This window comes from Camelus bactrianus, chromosome 5 (assembly GCF_048773025.1).
Source record: "Camelus bactrianus isolate YW-2024 breed Bactrian camel chromosome 5, ASM4877302v1, whole genome shotgun sequence".
Lineage (NCBI taxonomy): Eukaryota > Metazoa > Chordata > Mammalia > Artiodactyla > Camelidae > Camelus > Camelus bactrianus.
In genome coordinates this window covers 72,938,451-72,955,278 of record NC_133543.1, presented here as the reverse complement: position 1 = coordinate 72,955,278, position 16,828 = coordinate 72,938,451, and the positions used below count along the sequence as shown (strand labels likewise).

General features: G+C 40.3%; 2 protein-coding genes across 3 annotated transcripts; both read right to left on the bottom strand.

The window, feature by feature from the left end:
- Positions 1–1,196: 1,196 nt before the first annotated feature.
- Positions 1,197–3,246, bottom strand: CRYGB (crystallin gamma B). 2 transcript variants are annotated; one of them, XM_074363230.1, is made up of 4 exons: positions 3,238–3,246; positions 2,897–3,143; positions 1,997–2,006; positions 1,197–1,455 (listed from the first exon to the last, which is right to left on the bottom strand). In XM_074363230.1, the coding sequence occupies exons 1-4, from the start codon at positions 3,244–3,246 to the stop codon at positions 1,197–1,199; spliced, it is 525 nt and encodes a 174-aa protein (XP_074219331.1). The 2 variants fall into 2 exon arrangements, with proteins under 2 accessions (XP_074219331.1, XP_045376482.2); XM_045520526.2 differs by lacking the exon at positions 1,997–2,006 and having other exon boundaries at positions 1,197–1,472; positions 2,901–3,143.
- A 10,670-nt stretch (positions 3,247–13,916) lies between these two features.
- Positions 13,917–15,762, bottom strand: LOC105073005 (gamma-crystallin A). Its single transcript, XM_045520525.2, has 3 exons — positions 15,754–15,762; positions 15,408–15,650; positions 13,917–14,204 (listed from the first exon to the last, which is right to left on the bottom strand). Exons 1-3 carry the CDS (start codon positions 15,760–15,762, stop codon positions 13,932–13,934), a joined length of 525 nt encoding a protein of 174 aa, XP_045376481.2. The 3' UTR covers positions 13,917–13,931.
- Positions 15,763–16,828: the final 1,066 nt, after the last annotated feature.

Here is a 16,828-nt window from a genome sequence, read left to right as displayed (position 1 = left end):
TCTCTAACCACATCATCAGTGTTTAGAGACAGGACAGAGAGGAAAAAGGGTAAGTTAGGGGTAAGTTAATTTGGGGCATAATCTCTTCCCTGCCACTCCCCACCATTGACCTTTTCTTTATGTTGGGTTTTAAGGGTGGGTATCATTGTCATCCTGTACCCTGGGGAGGGAAGCAACTGGATTTTCAGGAAGAAAAACTTGATCAGTGAGATCCAGGGTCTCTAATTTTATAAGCCTTCTATTCAGGTGATTCAGGGTTATTTCCATGTCTGAAGTCTGATTTTATGCCTACTAAGAAAATAATATAGAACCCAGCACTCGAGAAGCTTTTGGCTTTCTAATTCATGCTTGTGGTGTTATTATTGGCGAAAGAAGACCTTGGGTCCTGTCTCCAGGAAGCCAACACTAGTGTTGGGAGTTTAAAGTTTAAAGAACTGGGATTTAGGAACAATTAATACCAAATAATACAAGAATTGGACTCTTTTCCAGGGCCATTTTTTCTTTTTCATGTGTAGTCATAGTACTTTACTTCCTATTAAAATGATAAGAGTCAGAATTTTCCTATGTGTGTGCGGTTTTGGTAAAAATCCTGAAATTACTCTACAAAGCATATACAGCAAAGAGACAGTGAATTCTATTCAGAAGTCTCATGGAAGGTTGAGGCATTGGAAATGGAATTGGGAGAAAAGGGACGGTGACTCTTAGAGGAATAAGGGATGTAAGAGGTGAGAGCAACAAGTTAGTTAGTTAGTTAGTTTGTTTATGAAGCTAAAGTAAGGGTCCACATACTGAGAATGACTTTCCTTATCAGTTGGGACTTGGACTATATAGTGAAGATGATGGGCATAACCTGGAGGGATAGCTTGAGGTGTTTCAATAAGTACTAATTTATCTTTGTAACTGCAAATACAGCCTCAAAAGACTAACCACTAAGGGCTTCGGCCCAAGTGAATTGAACTTTAAGCCTACATGGTCTGGTCTTTAAAAGAATGTTGGCAATAATATCCTCTGCTTTATTCCCCTTATAAGATGTTGTTTCCCATCTTGAAAACATACATCATTATGTTTGGCTAAATACCATTATTGTTTATGAAGGCCTAGTAGATTAAAAGAAAAACAGGACTCTATTAGTGCCAGAAACACAAGCTAAATCTTTAATTAAATGCTAAAGGAGGAAAGTGGAGAGTGTAAATACTTCAGTAAAAATCCATCGCTCGTCTTAAAGAGCCAACTTTGGCATTCATTGCCCCCCAGTCAAGATATCTCCTGTACTCCCCGGGCCTCAGCAGATACTGCCTTCCCCGGTAGCTGGGCATCTCATAAAGGACCCAGGAGCCCTCCAGCACATTGAGGGAGTGGATTTCATTGAGGTGGAAGCGGTCCTGAACAGAGAGACAATCGTCCGTGATCTCTGACATTTGTCCTCTGAAGTCATCTCTCTCGTAGATCCTCATTCTGTAAGTGCCGGAGTGCTAGGGTGGCAGACAGAAAGGAAAAAGCCAATGAACAAAACAGAGGGAAATGAAAGTTCTCGCCCCTGCACCTTCCTGGTCACACCTGCCCAGAAGTTCTCTTAGTTCAAGCTGGCTTCCACAGCAACCACATCGCAGGGTTAAGGAGCCTTCCCGGCTCCCATCACCCACCGTGAATCTAATGACTGATGCGCTAAGCTAGGAACAGAACTCAGCCGCCCTTCAACTGCTGTTTAGCAGTCTCTGTCCTTGAGAATTAAAGTTTGTCTAAAATAAAATCGATCACTTTAGTACTTGTTATTAGAGAAAGTCCTTCTCAAAGGAGAAGAGCGAGAGTCATTGGAAAGTGAAGATTCATTTGATATATTACTCTTGTTAAAAAGGAATCAACATTAGCTATTTTCTTCTAGACTCTTCTGGTTTTCATGTACACAATGTAACATAGTATTATTAAGCTCTTGTAAAAAATGACACGTTCTCCCTACCTCTCTTTTCATAAACTCATTTTCAGTTCAAATTTCTACCTATGTGACTCTGAAACTTCCTTTTTCTGGCCTCCCACTCTCCACTTCTTTATTTCCCTCGGCAGGAATCATCTTCAGGAAGCTCTGTTTGGATGCCCCCATCCTACGCCCACTCACTCATCACACATTCTTCTAAGAACTCTGCAAGCACTCTAGGAAATACTGAATCTCAAACTTCAGTTTTGGATGTTGCCTTTCCTCTAATTTCTACCTCTAAGTGAGCTAATATGTACTGCCTGCAAAATTAGAATGAGGGAGAGGGTATCGCTCAGAGATAGAGCACATACTTAGCATGCAGGAAGTCCTGGGTTCAATCCCCAGCCCCTCCATTTAAAAAAATTATGTGCGTGTGTGTGTGCGTGTGTGTGTGTGTATAAAACCTAACTACCCTCCCCCCAAAAATGTTAAAAAATTAGAATAGAAACCAGGAGGCCTGTCTTCTCTAAGAGGATAATCAAATAGAAAAGTAAGCCAAAACAAACTAAAGTATTTTTATCAATTAAACAGAACCGGACTGTACTTAAAAATTTTGATATATTGGATTTTTGAGTTGATAGGGCTTGGAATGACCACTTTAAGAAATTAGATCTTGATCAGATAACTTCAGTCTCTTCCATGTCCTTCTTTTTCTTAATGAGTCTTTGATCATTTAATTTTTTATTACATTTAAAATATAAAAACTGGGAGTATGTGATTAAAAAACAACAACAAAACCACTACACAGTTCAAGAAGAATGGCTTCCGATCTGAGACATCCTTTTAGAACGGACTGCATGCACAGAGCTCACTTCCCCTCTTTCTGCTCTCTAGTTGGAACGATTTAGTTGAAGAATTTTATATATATATATAAATATTTTAATGGTTTTCACTTCCAAAGAGACTGAAGACAAAGAGCCACACTCACTTGGGGGATGAGGCGACAGGAGCGGATGGAGTCGTTGAAGCCCATCCACTGCTGGTAGTCGGAGTAGTCCCCGCGCCGCAGGAAGTACTGGTGGCCCTGGAAGTTGGGGCGCTCGTAGATCATCCAGCAGCCGCTGTCCACGCGGATGGAGTTGCAGCGGCTGAAGTAGGGCTGCAGGTTGGCGTGGTCGCTGCTGCACTCGTAGTGGCGGCCCTGGAAGCCCCGGTCCTCGTAGAAGGTGATCTGCAAAATGCAAGATGTGGGAGCATGAAGCGATTTGCTCCCGCTGAAGATGCTGCGACCGGGCGAAGGTCGAGCATCGGGTACCCGCGCTTACCTTTCCCATTGCGGAGAGAGGGAGCAGGAGGTGTTCGCTGGGTGCGGTGTGGGACTAGGGGGAGCGCCGCGGTATATATAGCAGCCCTGACTGCTGCCTCCGCAAGAAATCACACAAAAGGGGCCCATTTCGGTGAGTAAGGGGATTTGTAAGCTCTGCGTTCCCCCTCCCCCGGTCGTCGGGGTTAGCTGAATGTTTCCTCTCATTCTTTCTGGTAGGTTCGGGGTGTTCTCATTCAGTAAAGCTGTTGCTGCCACCAAAATGAAAAGAGCCTTTACTCTTTAGAAGGATGAGCGAAATTCTATCCCCATGCCTTTTTAAAGAAATAGCCTACTCTGCTTCACTGATGCCTTAAAGGCAATGAAACTAAACAATACATTCTGCTCTGAGATTGGTGTTAAAAAACAAACAAACAAAAAAAACTTCTTGAAAACTAGAACATAAATAATAAGAAATCTTAAGGAAGAGGGACTCAAGTGATCTGTGAAAGTGCTTGGAAAAGCGTAAATCTTAGTTCAGATTCAAGATTCCGTGATCATCAGTGTTGTCATCTGGGGGTCTGTCATGAGTAAAATGGATACTTGACTGGAAATTTGTGGGCTTCTGGAGGCTGGGAATTGTCTCTTGTTCTTTTCTGCTCCTGGGCCCTAGAGCATAGGGTGAGCACATAGTAGGCCTTCAATACTTTGCTTTGACCTGAAAGAAAGCAGATGGTTGTGGCCTTCCTACCTTTCTTACATCTTCTGGGGTGCCTACGTCCTTCCTTCTGCTGGTGCCTGCTCAGAGACTTGCTTGCTTTTGTGGTCCCTGACCTCCTTCAAAGGTCCTAAGATCTACCTTTCTCTTCACCATGATAAACACTTGCTCCCTCGGTAAGGGTGATTTAAGTTAGTGTAAGGAGTAATGTAGAAATCTTTAAGGTTCCACACCCCTTACTTCCTCAGACTTTTGAGATGCTGGACAGCACCCAGGCCAGACAACAGAGCATCTTGATGGCATGGATTTCATACTGTGGTAGGGGGTCCCCTAAAGTCCTCAAGACACTTTCAAGGGGCTCTTGAGTTCAAAACAGTTTTCATAACAATACCAAATAGTTGCTTTTTTCACTTTTATTCTTTCATAAGTGTTTGGTGGAGTTTTGCCAGAGGTTATATGACATTAAATAGATTTGTTAAAATGTAAAGCAATACTAGTCTTTTCATTAATTGTTTTTGCTTTAGAAAATATGGTTATTATTCATAAAATATGTTATTTATGTTCACATGTAACAGGTTTACTGTTGAAGGCTCTTCCTGTAAAAAGGGAAACCCGTAGTGGATAGAGGCTCCTCCACTGGAATAGAACAAAACCAACACCCGTCAGATATCTTGTCAGGCCCTGGCATGAGCCTCCACAGAATGGACAGAGACAGGTGGTTATAGGCTGGCTCCAGTCTACCACACAGTCAGACATTGTAGGATTCATCCCAACCTCTTGCAAAACTGTTGGCAGCACTAACAGAACCCTGAGGCAGACAATTATATTAAGACATGTGAGGGATCAAATAAAACACCTAGAAATAAAATACAACTGTCTCTCAGTATCCATGGGGGACTGGTTCCGGAAGCCCTGTGGATACCAAAATCTGTGGAGGCTCAAGTCTCTTCTATAAAATGGCATCATATTTGCACATAACCTATGCACATCCTCTCATATATTTTAAGTCATCTCTAGGTTACGTGTAATATTGAATACAGTGTAAATGCTATGTAGATGGTTGTAAATACAAGGTAAATGATGTGCAAATAGTTGCCAGTGTGCGGATAATTCAAGTTCTGTTTTTTGAAACTTTTTGGAATTTTTTTCTAGTATTTTTGACCTCTGGTTGGTTGAATCCATGGATGCAGAACTCATGAATACAGAAGGCCAACAGTGTTGGTTCAAGAAGTTGGTGAGACAGTTAGCCTTATTTTTTGATTCCAAAGTCATGGGAAAGCCTGGGCCTGGAGAGAGAGGTGTACATACAAGCTCCTTGGGTTGTACAGTCGGCTTCTAACGTTAGAGCATCAGGGACCTGGACTGGGTCAGGTAGGGGGTGAATGGTGCTGTCAGGGCCTGCATCATTGTGTGGTGGAAGAGCAAGTGCTTGCAGACAACACTACCAGTGACCACTTACCCTGCCATCTCACTTTCACGCTGCTTATTCCGAAGTGCTGCTTACAAGCACCATGAGATTATTGAATAGGCACGACTTCTGGAGAACACGTTCAGAGAGCAATGGCTACATCCATCCATCCACACTCCTGCAGCTTCTAGTACTGCTCGTATAGTCTTTGGAAAGTCACTTACCTTCCCCAAGCCTCAGTTTCCCTACTCGTAGAATAAGAATGATGATGAAAATCAAATGAGATAATGGACTTGAAAACACATGGTAAATTGTAAAGTAATAATGGTGGTAAAAAATAATATATTCATATTTTAATAAATGTGAAAGATGTCCAAGGCTGAATCGGGAGGAAATAAAAAATATGAACAGACCAGTAATGAAATGAAATCAATAATTTTAAAAACTCCCAACAAACAAAAGTCCAGGACCAGAGAAATAGTTGAGGGAGATTAAGAGGTAGAAACTTTCAGTTACAAAAGAAATGAGTCTTAGGTATGAAGAGTACAATATGGGGAATATAGTCAATAATTATGTAGTATCTTTCCATGACAGATGACAACTAGACTTATCATAGTGATCATTTTGAAACATATAGAAATATTGAATCACTGTGTTGTGCACAGGAAAAAACATAGTGCTACAGTTATACTTCAAAGACAAAACAAACTTACAGAAAAAGAGGTCAGATTATGTGGTTACCGAGGGAGGTAGGTGGAGGTAGTCAAAAGGGATGAACTTCCAGTTATAAAGTAAATAAGTGCTAAGAATGTAATGTACAACATGATAAAAATAATTAACACTGCTGTAAGTTATATATGAAAGTTATTAAGAGAGTAAATCTCATCGATAAAGGATTCTCATCACAAAAAAAATTTTTATTTCTTTAATGTATCTATATGAGGTGATGGCTGTTCACTAACCCTATTGAGGTAATCATTTCATGATGTATGTAAGTGAAATCATTGTGTTGTACACCTTAAACGTATGTAGTGCTGTGTGTCAATTATATCTCAATAAAACTAGAGAAACAAAAACAAAATAAGAAGTTAATAAATCAATGTTTGCCGTAAAAAAATGCTAGAGTTGATAATATTAATAGCATTCTCTTGGTACAAGAATCAAAAAAAAGATGTGTTTCAGAGCTCCAATGTCATAGTGTCTATGCTTTTGCTTATGGTATGGAGACTAAATGTGAACAGTTGATAATTGCATGTATTGGAATACATTGATCTAATTTAACAAAGATCTTTTGTTTGGGAATTTTGATTTCACCATCAAATGATGACTATCATTTTGTGTGATCTTGGGCAAGATGCCAAGAGGAGGAATAAAATATGTGATGACGGTGCAGTCAGAGCAGACGGAGTTGTTGGAGTCTACCCATTGCTGGTGGTGGATGCCCCTGCCTGGAGCAGCCAGCTCTTGCTGCCCACCCACATGCACTAAATTGCTGTGGCTGAAGCAGAACTGTGGGTAGGAGTGGTCACTGCTGCACTCACAGAAGGGAATCTGCAATGGAACATGCCAGCCCTCCCAGGAACACGTTACCGTGAGTTCATTGACAAGTTCCTGTTCTAAACCCACTTCATTGTGGTTGGTGGACTGCAGATGCAGAAGCCAGGGGCATCAGCATGTGTTACAGAGGTTCAGAGGTGTACGTGCTGGTGTGTGTGTATGTGTGCACATTTCAGACCTAGCAGGTGATTTAGGCCTGATGCGGTGAAAATTTCTCCCCTTTCTCATTTCCATATCACCTATGAGGTTTTTTTGTATGTTTAACTTTTATAACTATATCCTTTCTCTTAAAGTGCTGTCCAGGTTTTTGAAGCAGTGTAGAAAAGGAAAGTTGATATATAAAGAAAAAGTCAGAAGAGGTGTCTTCACTCTCGTTATTATACTGAACCCTTTTATGGTTAAGTAGAGAAATAGTAGTAGACACAATTCACGTTGAAGACTGTGAGTACATTTGTTTTAAATCTTGGCAGTCAAGAAGGATTAACTAGGGAGGTTTTTTTCCCACCTTGCCTTTTAAATTCAAGATGTCTGATGATCTGGGCCTGTGGAAGGAAGCTGTCTCTTAATACTGGAACACCTTCCTTTCCAGAAAGTTACTAAGTCTGACCCAACCTTCAGGGCAGGCTAGGTCCCTCTTCCTAGGACATCTCCTCTTACAACCAGCTTTTCCTTGTCTCTCCCTTCTCTGAGCATCTATATCCACTTCATTACCACCCAACTTAGCCATTAAGCATTGCTTTTCTCATACAATGTCTTCTTTTCCTGATTTACTGTCAACAAGGTTATAAGCTTAAGGATTAGGACCATGTTACACTTCTCTATCCCCTATGATTACTACTAGTTAACTTCATGGATAAATAGTGCTCTGGAAACATGAAACAGTTAAACAAATAAATGATTCTGATTTTACTTTGGAAAACAATACCTCTGCCACATGAGGTCACCTATGTGGATGTTCAGTGACACAGAAGTCATTCTCTCCCACTCATTTTTCTACCACATTCCGTGGTTCTGATAGCCTCCAGTCCTGTCTGGTCCTTGGTGACCTAGGAAGACTTGAAGGAAGGTAAAAACGGCCCAGAAGTTTGGCAGGCTGGTGTAGGCTGGCAGCAGGGAGGCATTCCAGAGGGAGGGGAGGTGTTAGAGCACCACCAGGGCTAGCCTGTGAATCAGAACTTACCTCTAATGGCTAAAGTAGAGAGACAGGAGAGGTGGCCTGAGAAAGGGAACAAAAATGAAAGAAAACATGATAAGCAACATTTTTGTGAAGGAATATGAGATTCTCAGCCACTTCCTTGCATTTTTTTCTCCCTTTTTTGAGGACGGGAGGTAATTAGGTTTACTTATTTATTTATTTATTTTAAAAAGGAGGTACTAGGGATTGAACCCAGGACCTTGTGCATGCTAAGCATGTGTTCTACCACTGAGCTATACCCTTCCCTCTACTTCCTTGCATTTTAGAAGATGGATGAGTCAATGGAATGAGACATTGGGTCCTGGATGTTACAAGACATGCTTTGTTATGTTTTTTTCTTTTTTCTTTTTGTAGTATCAGCTAGCACCCCAGCTTAAAATATGTGGGAGATTAAGGGGCTGAACCAAAGAGCCTTTTATCACAGATATTTGAATACCAAGTTTAAAGTTATATACAAGTTTTTTTTTTCTTTAGAAAGAACTGCCAAACCCAATTTTAAAAAGACAAGTCTTATTTAAATCAGAAAAAAAAAATTACAAAATCATTTAGAGTTCTCTAAGAACTCATGGTTAAATAAAGTTGTATATCAAAATATACAGAATTGCTTATCAAAATATTTGAATGGATCTAATATAACCCTGGCTTCTTCTAAAGACAAAATCATTCATTTAGGAGCCATTACATTTCCCTAAGGCCTATTAGAAACCTAGTGGGAATAGCTCCTTACCCTCTCTCCCTCCCTCTACCCACCCTCCCCAACAGACGCTTTAGTTTGTAATCTGAGTTTTCCTGTAGCCTTTGCAGCTTTCCTGACTGTCTGGGAACCACTCACCGTCTCCCAAATGAAGCCTCTTGAGTTCAGCAGCACATCACTGCCATGACCCTGCTGAAGAAGCCATGTCTGCTTTCACTTAAATAGGTAGGATTGAACCTGCAGCAAACTTTATAGCACTCGTTTGGCCCCTGATGATGAAAATAGTAACAGTTAATAATGATAGCCTACTGTATAAAGAGAGTCTAGTATGTTCCAGACATGGTACCGGGAATCTTATATAAAGTGCATCAAGCAGCCAAACACAGCACAAGTACTATCAGGACTTCCCCAAATATTTGGGAGATCTGGGGCAAGAGCATAAATGGAGCAGCCCCTCCACAACTCCATGGGCTTTCCTCCTCTTTTCTCACTCCCTCTCATATTCAAATTCTACCTACAGGCTTCCCCACAAACCCCCCACCAAACAGCTGCCCTTTGACTGCCAGAGTCTTCAGGAGGGCAGGGCTGGTGAGGATTCTCTCCTGGGTTTTGGAAGCAAGGGTCTGCATGGAGGAAATTCCGGAGCTCCAGCTATAAGGAGTGTGGTCTAGAGGTGTGGGCATGTCCCGGTTGCCCTACACGTCCCTGTCCTGTGGTGAGGACTGCAGCTAGAGGAGGGTCTCTGAACACCCAGTGCCGGCCAAGATCCTTGACTGACCAAGTCTAACCGCAGTACTGATCACTGTGTGAATCAAATTCAGAAAGGTCCAGATTCAGAAAGAAACTGAACTCGAGTCTGTTAGCCTTGAAGGCCTAAACTAACTGTTCTGCAAGTAACAATGGTTTGTTTTAGAGGTTATCTTTCTAGATGTGCATGTCTTACATCTTCCTTAAATTATGTGCTTCTCATAGTACGCTCAATGTTATACTTTTTAAAAAATTTTTTTGTTTGAAGGCCTAGCACCAAAGTAGTCTGCTGTGTCCCTACTAACCCTGAGAATCTTTGGCTCTACCAGGAGTTCCTGTAAACTCTGGTGAGTTCTTCACTTGAGTGATTGCTGCCAGGCTGATTTCTTCAGCCTGGCTCTAGGATCTCAGCATTAACTGTAAAGGACTCTGTAACCCCTTACTCACTGATTTGTGGGTAGACAGCAGTAATGTTAAAAGGACATTAAGGATGTTCACATTTCCTTGAGTTAGAGGAAATTTTTTCAGAAAGTAGCGAATTTATTCTGGCCCTTTTTTTCTTATGAAGTCCATGTATATAGCACAACTAGGTGAAACTGATGAGGTGATGGCTGCTATTTACTGAGCTTCTTTACAGGAGGCATCTCATTTATTCCTCATAAGAACATGCCATTGGGAAAACTGAGGTTTAGAGAGGTTAAGTAACTTGCTCAAGATCATACAGCCATTAGGTGCTCAAGCCAGAAACCAAGTCCACAAACCTCCAAAGCCTACAGTGTTGACCACTGAGATACCAAGGTGTTAACCACCTCGAAGCCTAATAGGGTCTTATAGTATCAGAGCTGGCAGGAAACACAGAGCTCCTTTTGCCTACACCCCTTATTTTTAAAAAAAATTTTTATTGAAGTGTAGTTGATTTACAATGTTAGTTTCAGGTGTACAGCAAAGTGATTCAGTTATACATACACATACATATATATTTTTTCTATTCAAACTCTTTTCCATTACATGTTATTACAAGAAATTGAATATAGTTCCCTGTGTTATACAGTAGGTCCTTGTTGTTACACCCCTTGTTTTATAGAGAAGAAAACTTGTGGCATACTTTGTCAGATAGAATGCTGTTTTCTAAACCCTCAAGTTTGCCAGAATAAAAAAAATAAATAAATAAAACCTCAAGCTAAAATTATTTTCAGTGAGATATGTTACCTAGGTTTTCACTTTTTTTGTTAAAACAGAGCTCATATTTTATTAGTTACCCAAATGAAGGACAACACACTGTGGTTTAACTAAGCCAGCAGCAAAACCACCAATCTCCTGCATATTTGGTATTGGTAAGAGGCACAACAGTTTGATAATACGTATATCCTCATATTTATAATTTACCTCATATGTTCCTTTAGCAAGAAGCAATCTTATTGTAAAAGAATCTTCATTGCTTAAGGTTCTGTGCAAGGCATTATTTTTTTAAAACATTACTTAAGGTTCTGTGCAAGGCATTATTTTTTTAAAACAACTTCATTGAGATATAATTTCACATACCTTACAGTTTACCCATTTAAAGTGTACAATTCAGTGGTTTTAGTATATTTACAGATATGCACAACTATCATCACAGTCAATTTTAAAACATGCTCATCCCACAAAGAGTCTTGTACCCTTTAGTTATCGTACCCTTTAGTTATCCTTCCCTTATCCACCCAGACCTAAGCAACCATGTCTCTGTAGATTTGCCTATTCTGGGTTTTTCATATATGAATCCTATAATATGTGGTCTTAGGTGACTGGTTTATTTCACTTAGCATAATGTTTTCAAGATTCATCCATGTTGTAGCATGGATCAGTACTTCATTCCTTTTTATAGCAAAGTAATATTCCATTGTTTGGCTATATCACATTTCATTTGTCCAATTATCTGCTGATAGACATTTGGGTTGTTTTCACCTTTGGGCTATTGTCAATAGTGCTGCTAGAATATTCACATATACATTTTTGTTTGAACACTCCTTTTTAATTCTTTTGAATGTAAACATCAGAGTGGGGTTGCTGAGTCATATAATAATCTGTTTAACTATTTGAGGAACTACCAAACTGTTTTCCACAACAGCTGCATCATTTTACCCTCCTACAAGCAGATTATGAAAGTTCTAATCTCACCACATCCTTACCAACACTTGTTTTTTTCCCCCCTAAATTATAACCATCATAGCGGGCATTAAGTGCTATCCCATTGTGGTTTCGATTTTAATTTCCCCAATGACTAATAACACTGAGCATCTTTTCATTAGCTTGTTGGCCATTTGTGTATCTTCTTTGTATAATTAAGTCCTTTGCTCGTTTTAAAATTGTATTGTTTGTCTTTCTGTTGTTGAGTTTTAAGAGTTCTTTACATATTCTAGATACTAAACCCTTATCAGATAAAAGATTTGTAAATATTTTCTCCCACTCAGTGGGCTGTCTTTTCACTTTCTTGATGGTATCCTTTGCTGCATAAAAGATTTTAACTTTGATGAAGTCTAATTTATTATTTTTGTTGTTGTTGCTTGTGCTTTTGATGTCATATTTAAGAAATCATTGCTTAATAGAAGATCACAAAGATGTATGCCTATGTTTTCTTCTGAGTTTTGTAGTTTAAGTTCTTACATTTAAGTATTTGATCTATTTTGAGTTAATTTTTATATGCGGTATGAAATAGGGGTCTAACTTCATTCTTTTGCATTTGGATATTCAGTAGTCCAAGTGACATTTGTTGAAAAGCTATTCTTTCCCCATTGAATGGTCTTAGCACCTGTGTCAAAAATTTGTTGGACATTGATATCTGGGTTTATTTCTGGACTCTCAAGTTGATTCCACTCATTTGCATGTCTACCCTATGCCAGTACCTCATTGTCTTGATTACAGATGCTTTGTGGTAAGTTTTGAAATTGAGAGGTGTGAGTATTACTGCTTTTTTCTTCTTTTCTCAAGATTGTTTCAGCTATTCTGGGTCCCTTGCAATTCCATATGAATTTTGAAAAATTCCATATGAATTTTAAAATCAGCTTATCAATTTCTATGAAGAAGTTTACTGGAACAGAGCACTATTTTTGCTTATGTAAATTTGGAAAAAGAATTAGCATTCTGGGAGAACAGCTCTACTCTAGTGGAAAGAAATCCCAGAATGTATGCAGCCTAGCAAATATTCCTGCTTCCCTCTGCATAATTGAGTCTTCAATAATTGAATCTTGTTAAAAATTAATATTGGAGTCCAAGATAAAGATGACTATATTGTATACTGTTGATCTTGAGAGAACACTGAGGATACATTAATTTCTTTCTTTCTTTTTTTATTTTAATGCTAGAAATACCTAGAGCCCTCTTTTACTGGGTTCAGTTATATTGTCCAAAGGGCATTGTCTTTTTCTTTTGAGCTCCCCAGGTAATTCTAATGTGGGGGAGGTAGTTAGGTTTATTTATTTTTTAATGGAGGTACTGGAGATTGAACCCAGTACCTCGTGCATGCTAGGCACGCACTCTACCACTGAGCTATATACCCTCCCGCGAGGATACATTAATTTCTTACATTTATGTTTGTACAATCATTTAAAGATAACAAAGTGTGTTCACAACCTTTCACCATCTTTTCATCATAATTATCCTGTAATTGAGTGAGGCAGGGATTTATTATTACCTGTAGTTTTCAATAAGGTAATTTAGGCAAAGAGATGTTAAGATGTGACTTACTCAAAGAAGTAAGCTAGTAAATGGGGTAACTGACCATCCTCATTTACCGAAGACCGAGGGGCTTTCCAGGATGTAAAGCTTTCAGTGCTAAAGCTGGGAGAGCCCCTGGAAAACTAGTCTGAGTAGGTGACTGTATTAGCAAGTAGCAGAGGCAGGATAACAACTCAGGCCCTTTAACTCTTCGCTTAGCACTTTTCCTACTTCATCTGACCTCATCAGGAAGACTCAACTTTCTCTACTTTGATAATTCTGCTTAAAGCTCCTCTCTTCTCTCAGCTTCTCTTGACTAATTTTATCAGAGACTTCAGCTGCCTTAATCTCTCCAGCAATCCCTTGTCTTTGGTGTCCTAGCCACGTTCTCTGTTTTCTCCTGTACGTGGGTTTAATACTTTTTTATTATGTTTCTTTCCTCTCTCCCTCAGATTGTGGGTCGTAGAGGCAGGGACAGTGTTTCTCTCTCCTTCTCATGATGTGAGTGAGGGCATTATAAATACGGCTGCCTGACCAGCAGCAAGTAAGTAGACATTCAAAACACTTGACCAAGTAAATTGCCAGGGCTCACCATTTATTAAAATTCAGTTATTATTTAAGATGAACAAGAATCACTTAGTTCCAGGAACACAAGTTGTATATTTAATGCATGTCTATGTGGATCTTAACAAGAAAAACACAGCCTAGTACAAATCAACGACCCGTCTCAGAGAGCCGACTCTGGCATCCAGGGCCCCCCAGTCGTGGTAGCGCCTGTAGTCCCCCGGCCGCAGCAGGTACTGCCGCCCCCGGTAGTTGGGCATCTCGTAGAGGACCCACCAGCCCTCCAGTACGTGGAGGGAGTGGAGCTCAGTGAGCCGGAAGCGGTCGTGGATGCAGGAGCAGTCCTCTGTGAGCTCTGACACGAGGCCTCCATAGTTCTCTCTCTCATATAGCCTTATCCTGTGAGAGCTGGTCTGTCGTGATGACAAATCAAAGGTGAAAAATAAGTTGTGGGCATCACTTGATGTTAATGAAAGGGGCTAAATCAGCCTGCAGCTTCATGCAGCATGGTTTTCAAACCATCCTGTTATATATGTAATCTCTCCATATATTGCCAGCCTAACTGATTAGGGAGAGTATTAAAAATAAAGCTGACCTGGCCAGAGGACTATCTTGTGGAAGAAACAAGCATTGAAATAAGGGCAATAAAAGAGATTCCTTCATAAAAAGGCATCTGTCATAACCATACTAGTGAGTCTGCGGAGAGGATTCTGACTTTCTTTTCCATTATGCTGCATATAACTGAGTCCTATCAAGCTCGTTTTAAGTAACTGTTGCATTCAGCATTTACAATAGTCTGTGTTTTCTCTGAGGCCATATGTCTGACATTTTGCCAAGTCACCTGTACCATTTGAGATTCATGCCTCAAAGTAGATCCTATTTTAGTTCTACCTCTTTTTTGCATCTGCAAATTTCTCCAGCCAAATTTTGATTTCACATCTTGAAACTGCTTGCCCTGTCACACCATTTGGTGTCATCAGAAAGTGGAAACACAAACTCCATGTAAGAGACATTAAGCAGCTCTTTGGTGAGGACCATATCCCATGAAATCCTTATCAACGATCTGTCTCTGACTCTTGTAAGAAACTAGTTGATAACAACTCCTGGAATACAAGGTGCTACTTACAAGCTGAAACATATTGTTCTAGTTTCTAGATCTGTACGTCCTTGAGAATGTACTGAAAACAAGTGCCAATACAGCCAGAATATATTATTCCTATGTTATTTTCCCATAGTCTCTCAGTGTTTTTATCATTAAAAAATAATGGTCTAGGTAGATTTTTTTCTTTACTGAACAAGGTGATTTTGATATGTATTTAGAAATTAGGGGATCAGGTGGATGCTATCAAATTAATTCACAATGTTGTTGTGATTTCTCGTGCCCTGAAAACAATCTATTTTTTAAAATGCTTTATTGAAATGAGTTAAAATGTTTCCATAGGGGAATACAGTGAAGTATAGTAAATATATCATTTTTTAAAAATGCTTGAGAATCAGCATTGCTAGTTTACTGTGAACACTAGTCCTGGGTTGAAACCAACTGACTTTTATAAGCAGGAATTTACGGCCACGAATCAGCGATGCTTTCACAATAGTCAGGTGGAAGCAAGACTCACGTAAGGAATGGCGCGGCAGGAGCGGATGGAGTCGTTGAAGCCCATCCACTGCTGGTAGTCGGAGTAGTCCCCGCGCCGCAGGAAGTACTGGTGGCCCTGGAAGTTGGGGCGCTCGTAGATCATCCAGCAGCCGCTGTCCACGCGGATGGAGTTGCAGCGGCTGAAGTAGGGCTGCAGGTTGGCATGGTCGCTGCTGCACTCGTAGTGGCGGCCCTGGAAGCCCCGGTCCTCGTAGAAGGTGATCTGCAGGTGGAAAACAAGATGACAGCAGGAAATCAGCTGGGAGGTATATCCCCCGACTCAGTAGAGGCTCAACAGGCATGGTGTGGCACCTCGGTTGGCTCACCTTCCCCATGGTTGTTGACAGTGGGTGATCAGCGTCCAGCGTGATGGGGACAAGCGTGGCAGCTGGTATATATAGCAGGACGGCTGCTGTGTTGGCAAGAACGACACAAAAGGGGCCTGGGGGTAGTGCGGGAGGGGATTTCTATGTTCTCTCTCTTTTTTTCATTTGGGATCATGGGGCTGGGGGCTCTCATTCTCTCTGGCCTTTTCGGGTTGTCCTCACTCACTCCAGTGAAAGGAATTGAAGTCAGCAGAGCCATTATGACCTTGGAGACAAAGGACGCACTTCTCATCCTATGCAGCTCTCTAGAAATACATTACATGCCCAGTGTTTTGTAAAGTTTGCCTATGGAAACTGCTGAAATGAGATTGGTGGCTCCATCTGGGGTGGCTCGTGACCATCCTATGAGTTCCAGAAGAACTTGAAGTGCTAAGGGCAACAAAAAATCCTCTAACTGGAAGGCAATTACACTTCCTAAATTACCTCATCAGTATGACATGCTTTTGATAAAAGTATTTTGCATATGTCTGTATAGGAAAAAAAAAGATTATAATGGTGTATGTATAAGCTGAAATGTCAGTCATGGTTGTCAGTGAATGGCAAGATGATAGCTCTTAGTTTTATGTTTTTATTTCTCATTTTTGTTGTTTTCAATTGCCTTAATTTTCTATTATATAAATATATATTACTCTCATGAGAAGAAAAAATAAAATCAATTTGTAAATGTATAGCTTTGAGTTGCTAGTGAAAAAGCAGCAAATTTTGGAAATAGCCGTATTTTGTCTTGAGATTAAACACTTCTCCTTGGGCTAAAAAGAAAGAGGTCCCTGAGACTCTGAGACACTCCAAGAGCAGAAAAATACACAGGATCCTCCCACTCGCCTTCCCCCACCCCGATCCATCTTCTAGGGTTGCTTTTTGTTTTCAAAACTAGCATCACGATTTGCCTGAGTTTTCCCTCCCCAAAGCATCACTGTTTCATAGAACCCAGGTGACTACTTGAAAAGCTTTTTCCATTGCAGCCAGTCTATTGATTTTCTAAAATTTTCTAAGTGCTTCTAGCATTCCTCAGATA

Bases quoted from the DNA above. Each gene is read 5' to 3' on its own strand.
- LOC105073005 (XM_045520525.2), bottom strand. The intron at 14,205-15,407 runs GTGAGTCTTGCT...TCATCACGACAG, and splicing joins CCTGCCGCGCCATTCCTTAC to ACCAGCTCTCACAGGATAAG.
- CRYGB (XM_045520526.2), bottom strand. The intron at 1,473-2,900 runs GTGAGTGTGGCT...CTGCCACCCTAG, and splicing joins CCTGTCGCCTCATCCCCCAA to CACTCCGGCACTTACAGAAT.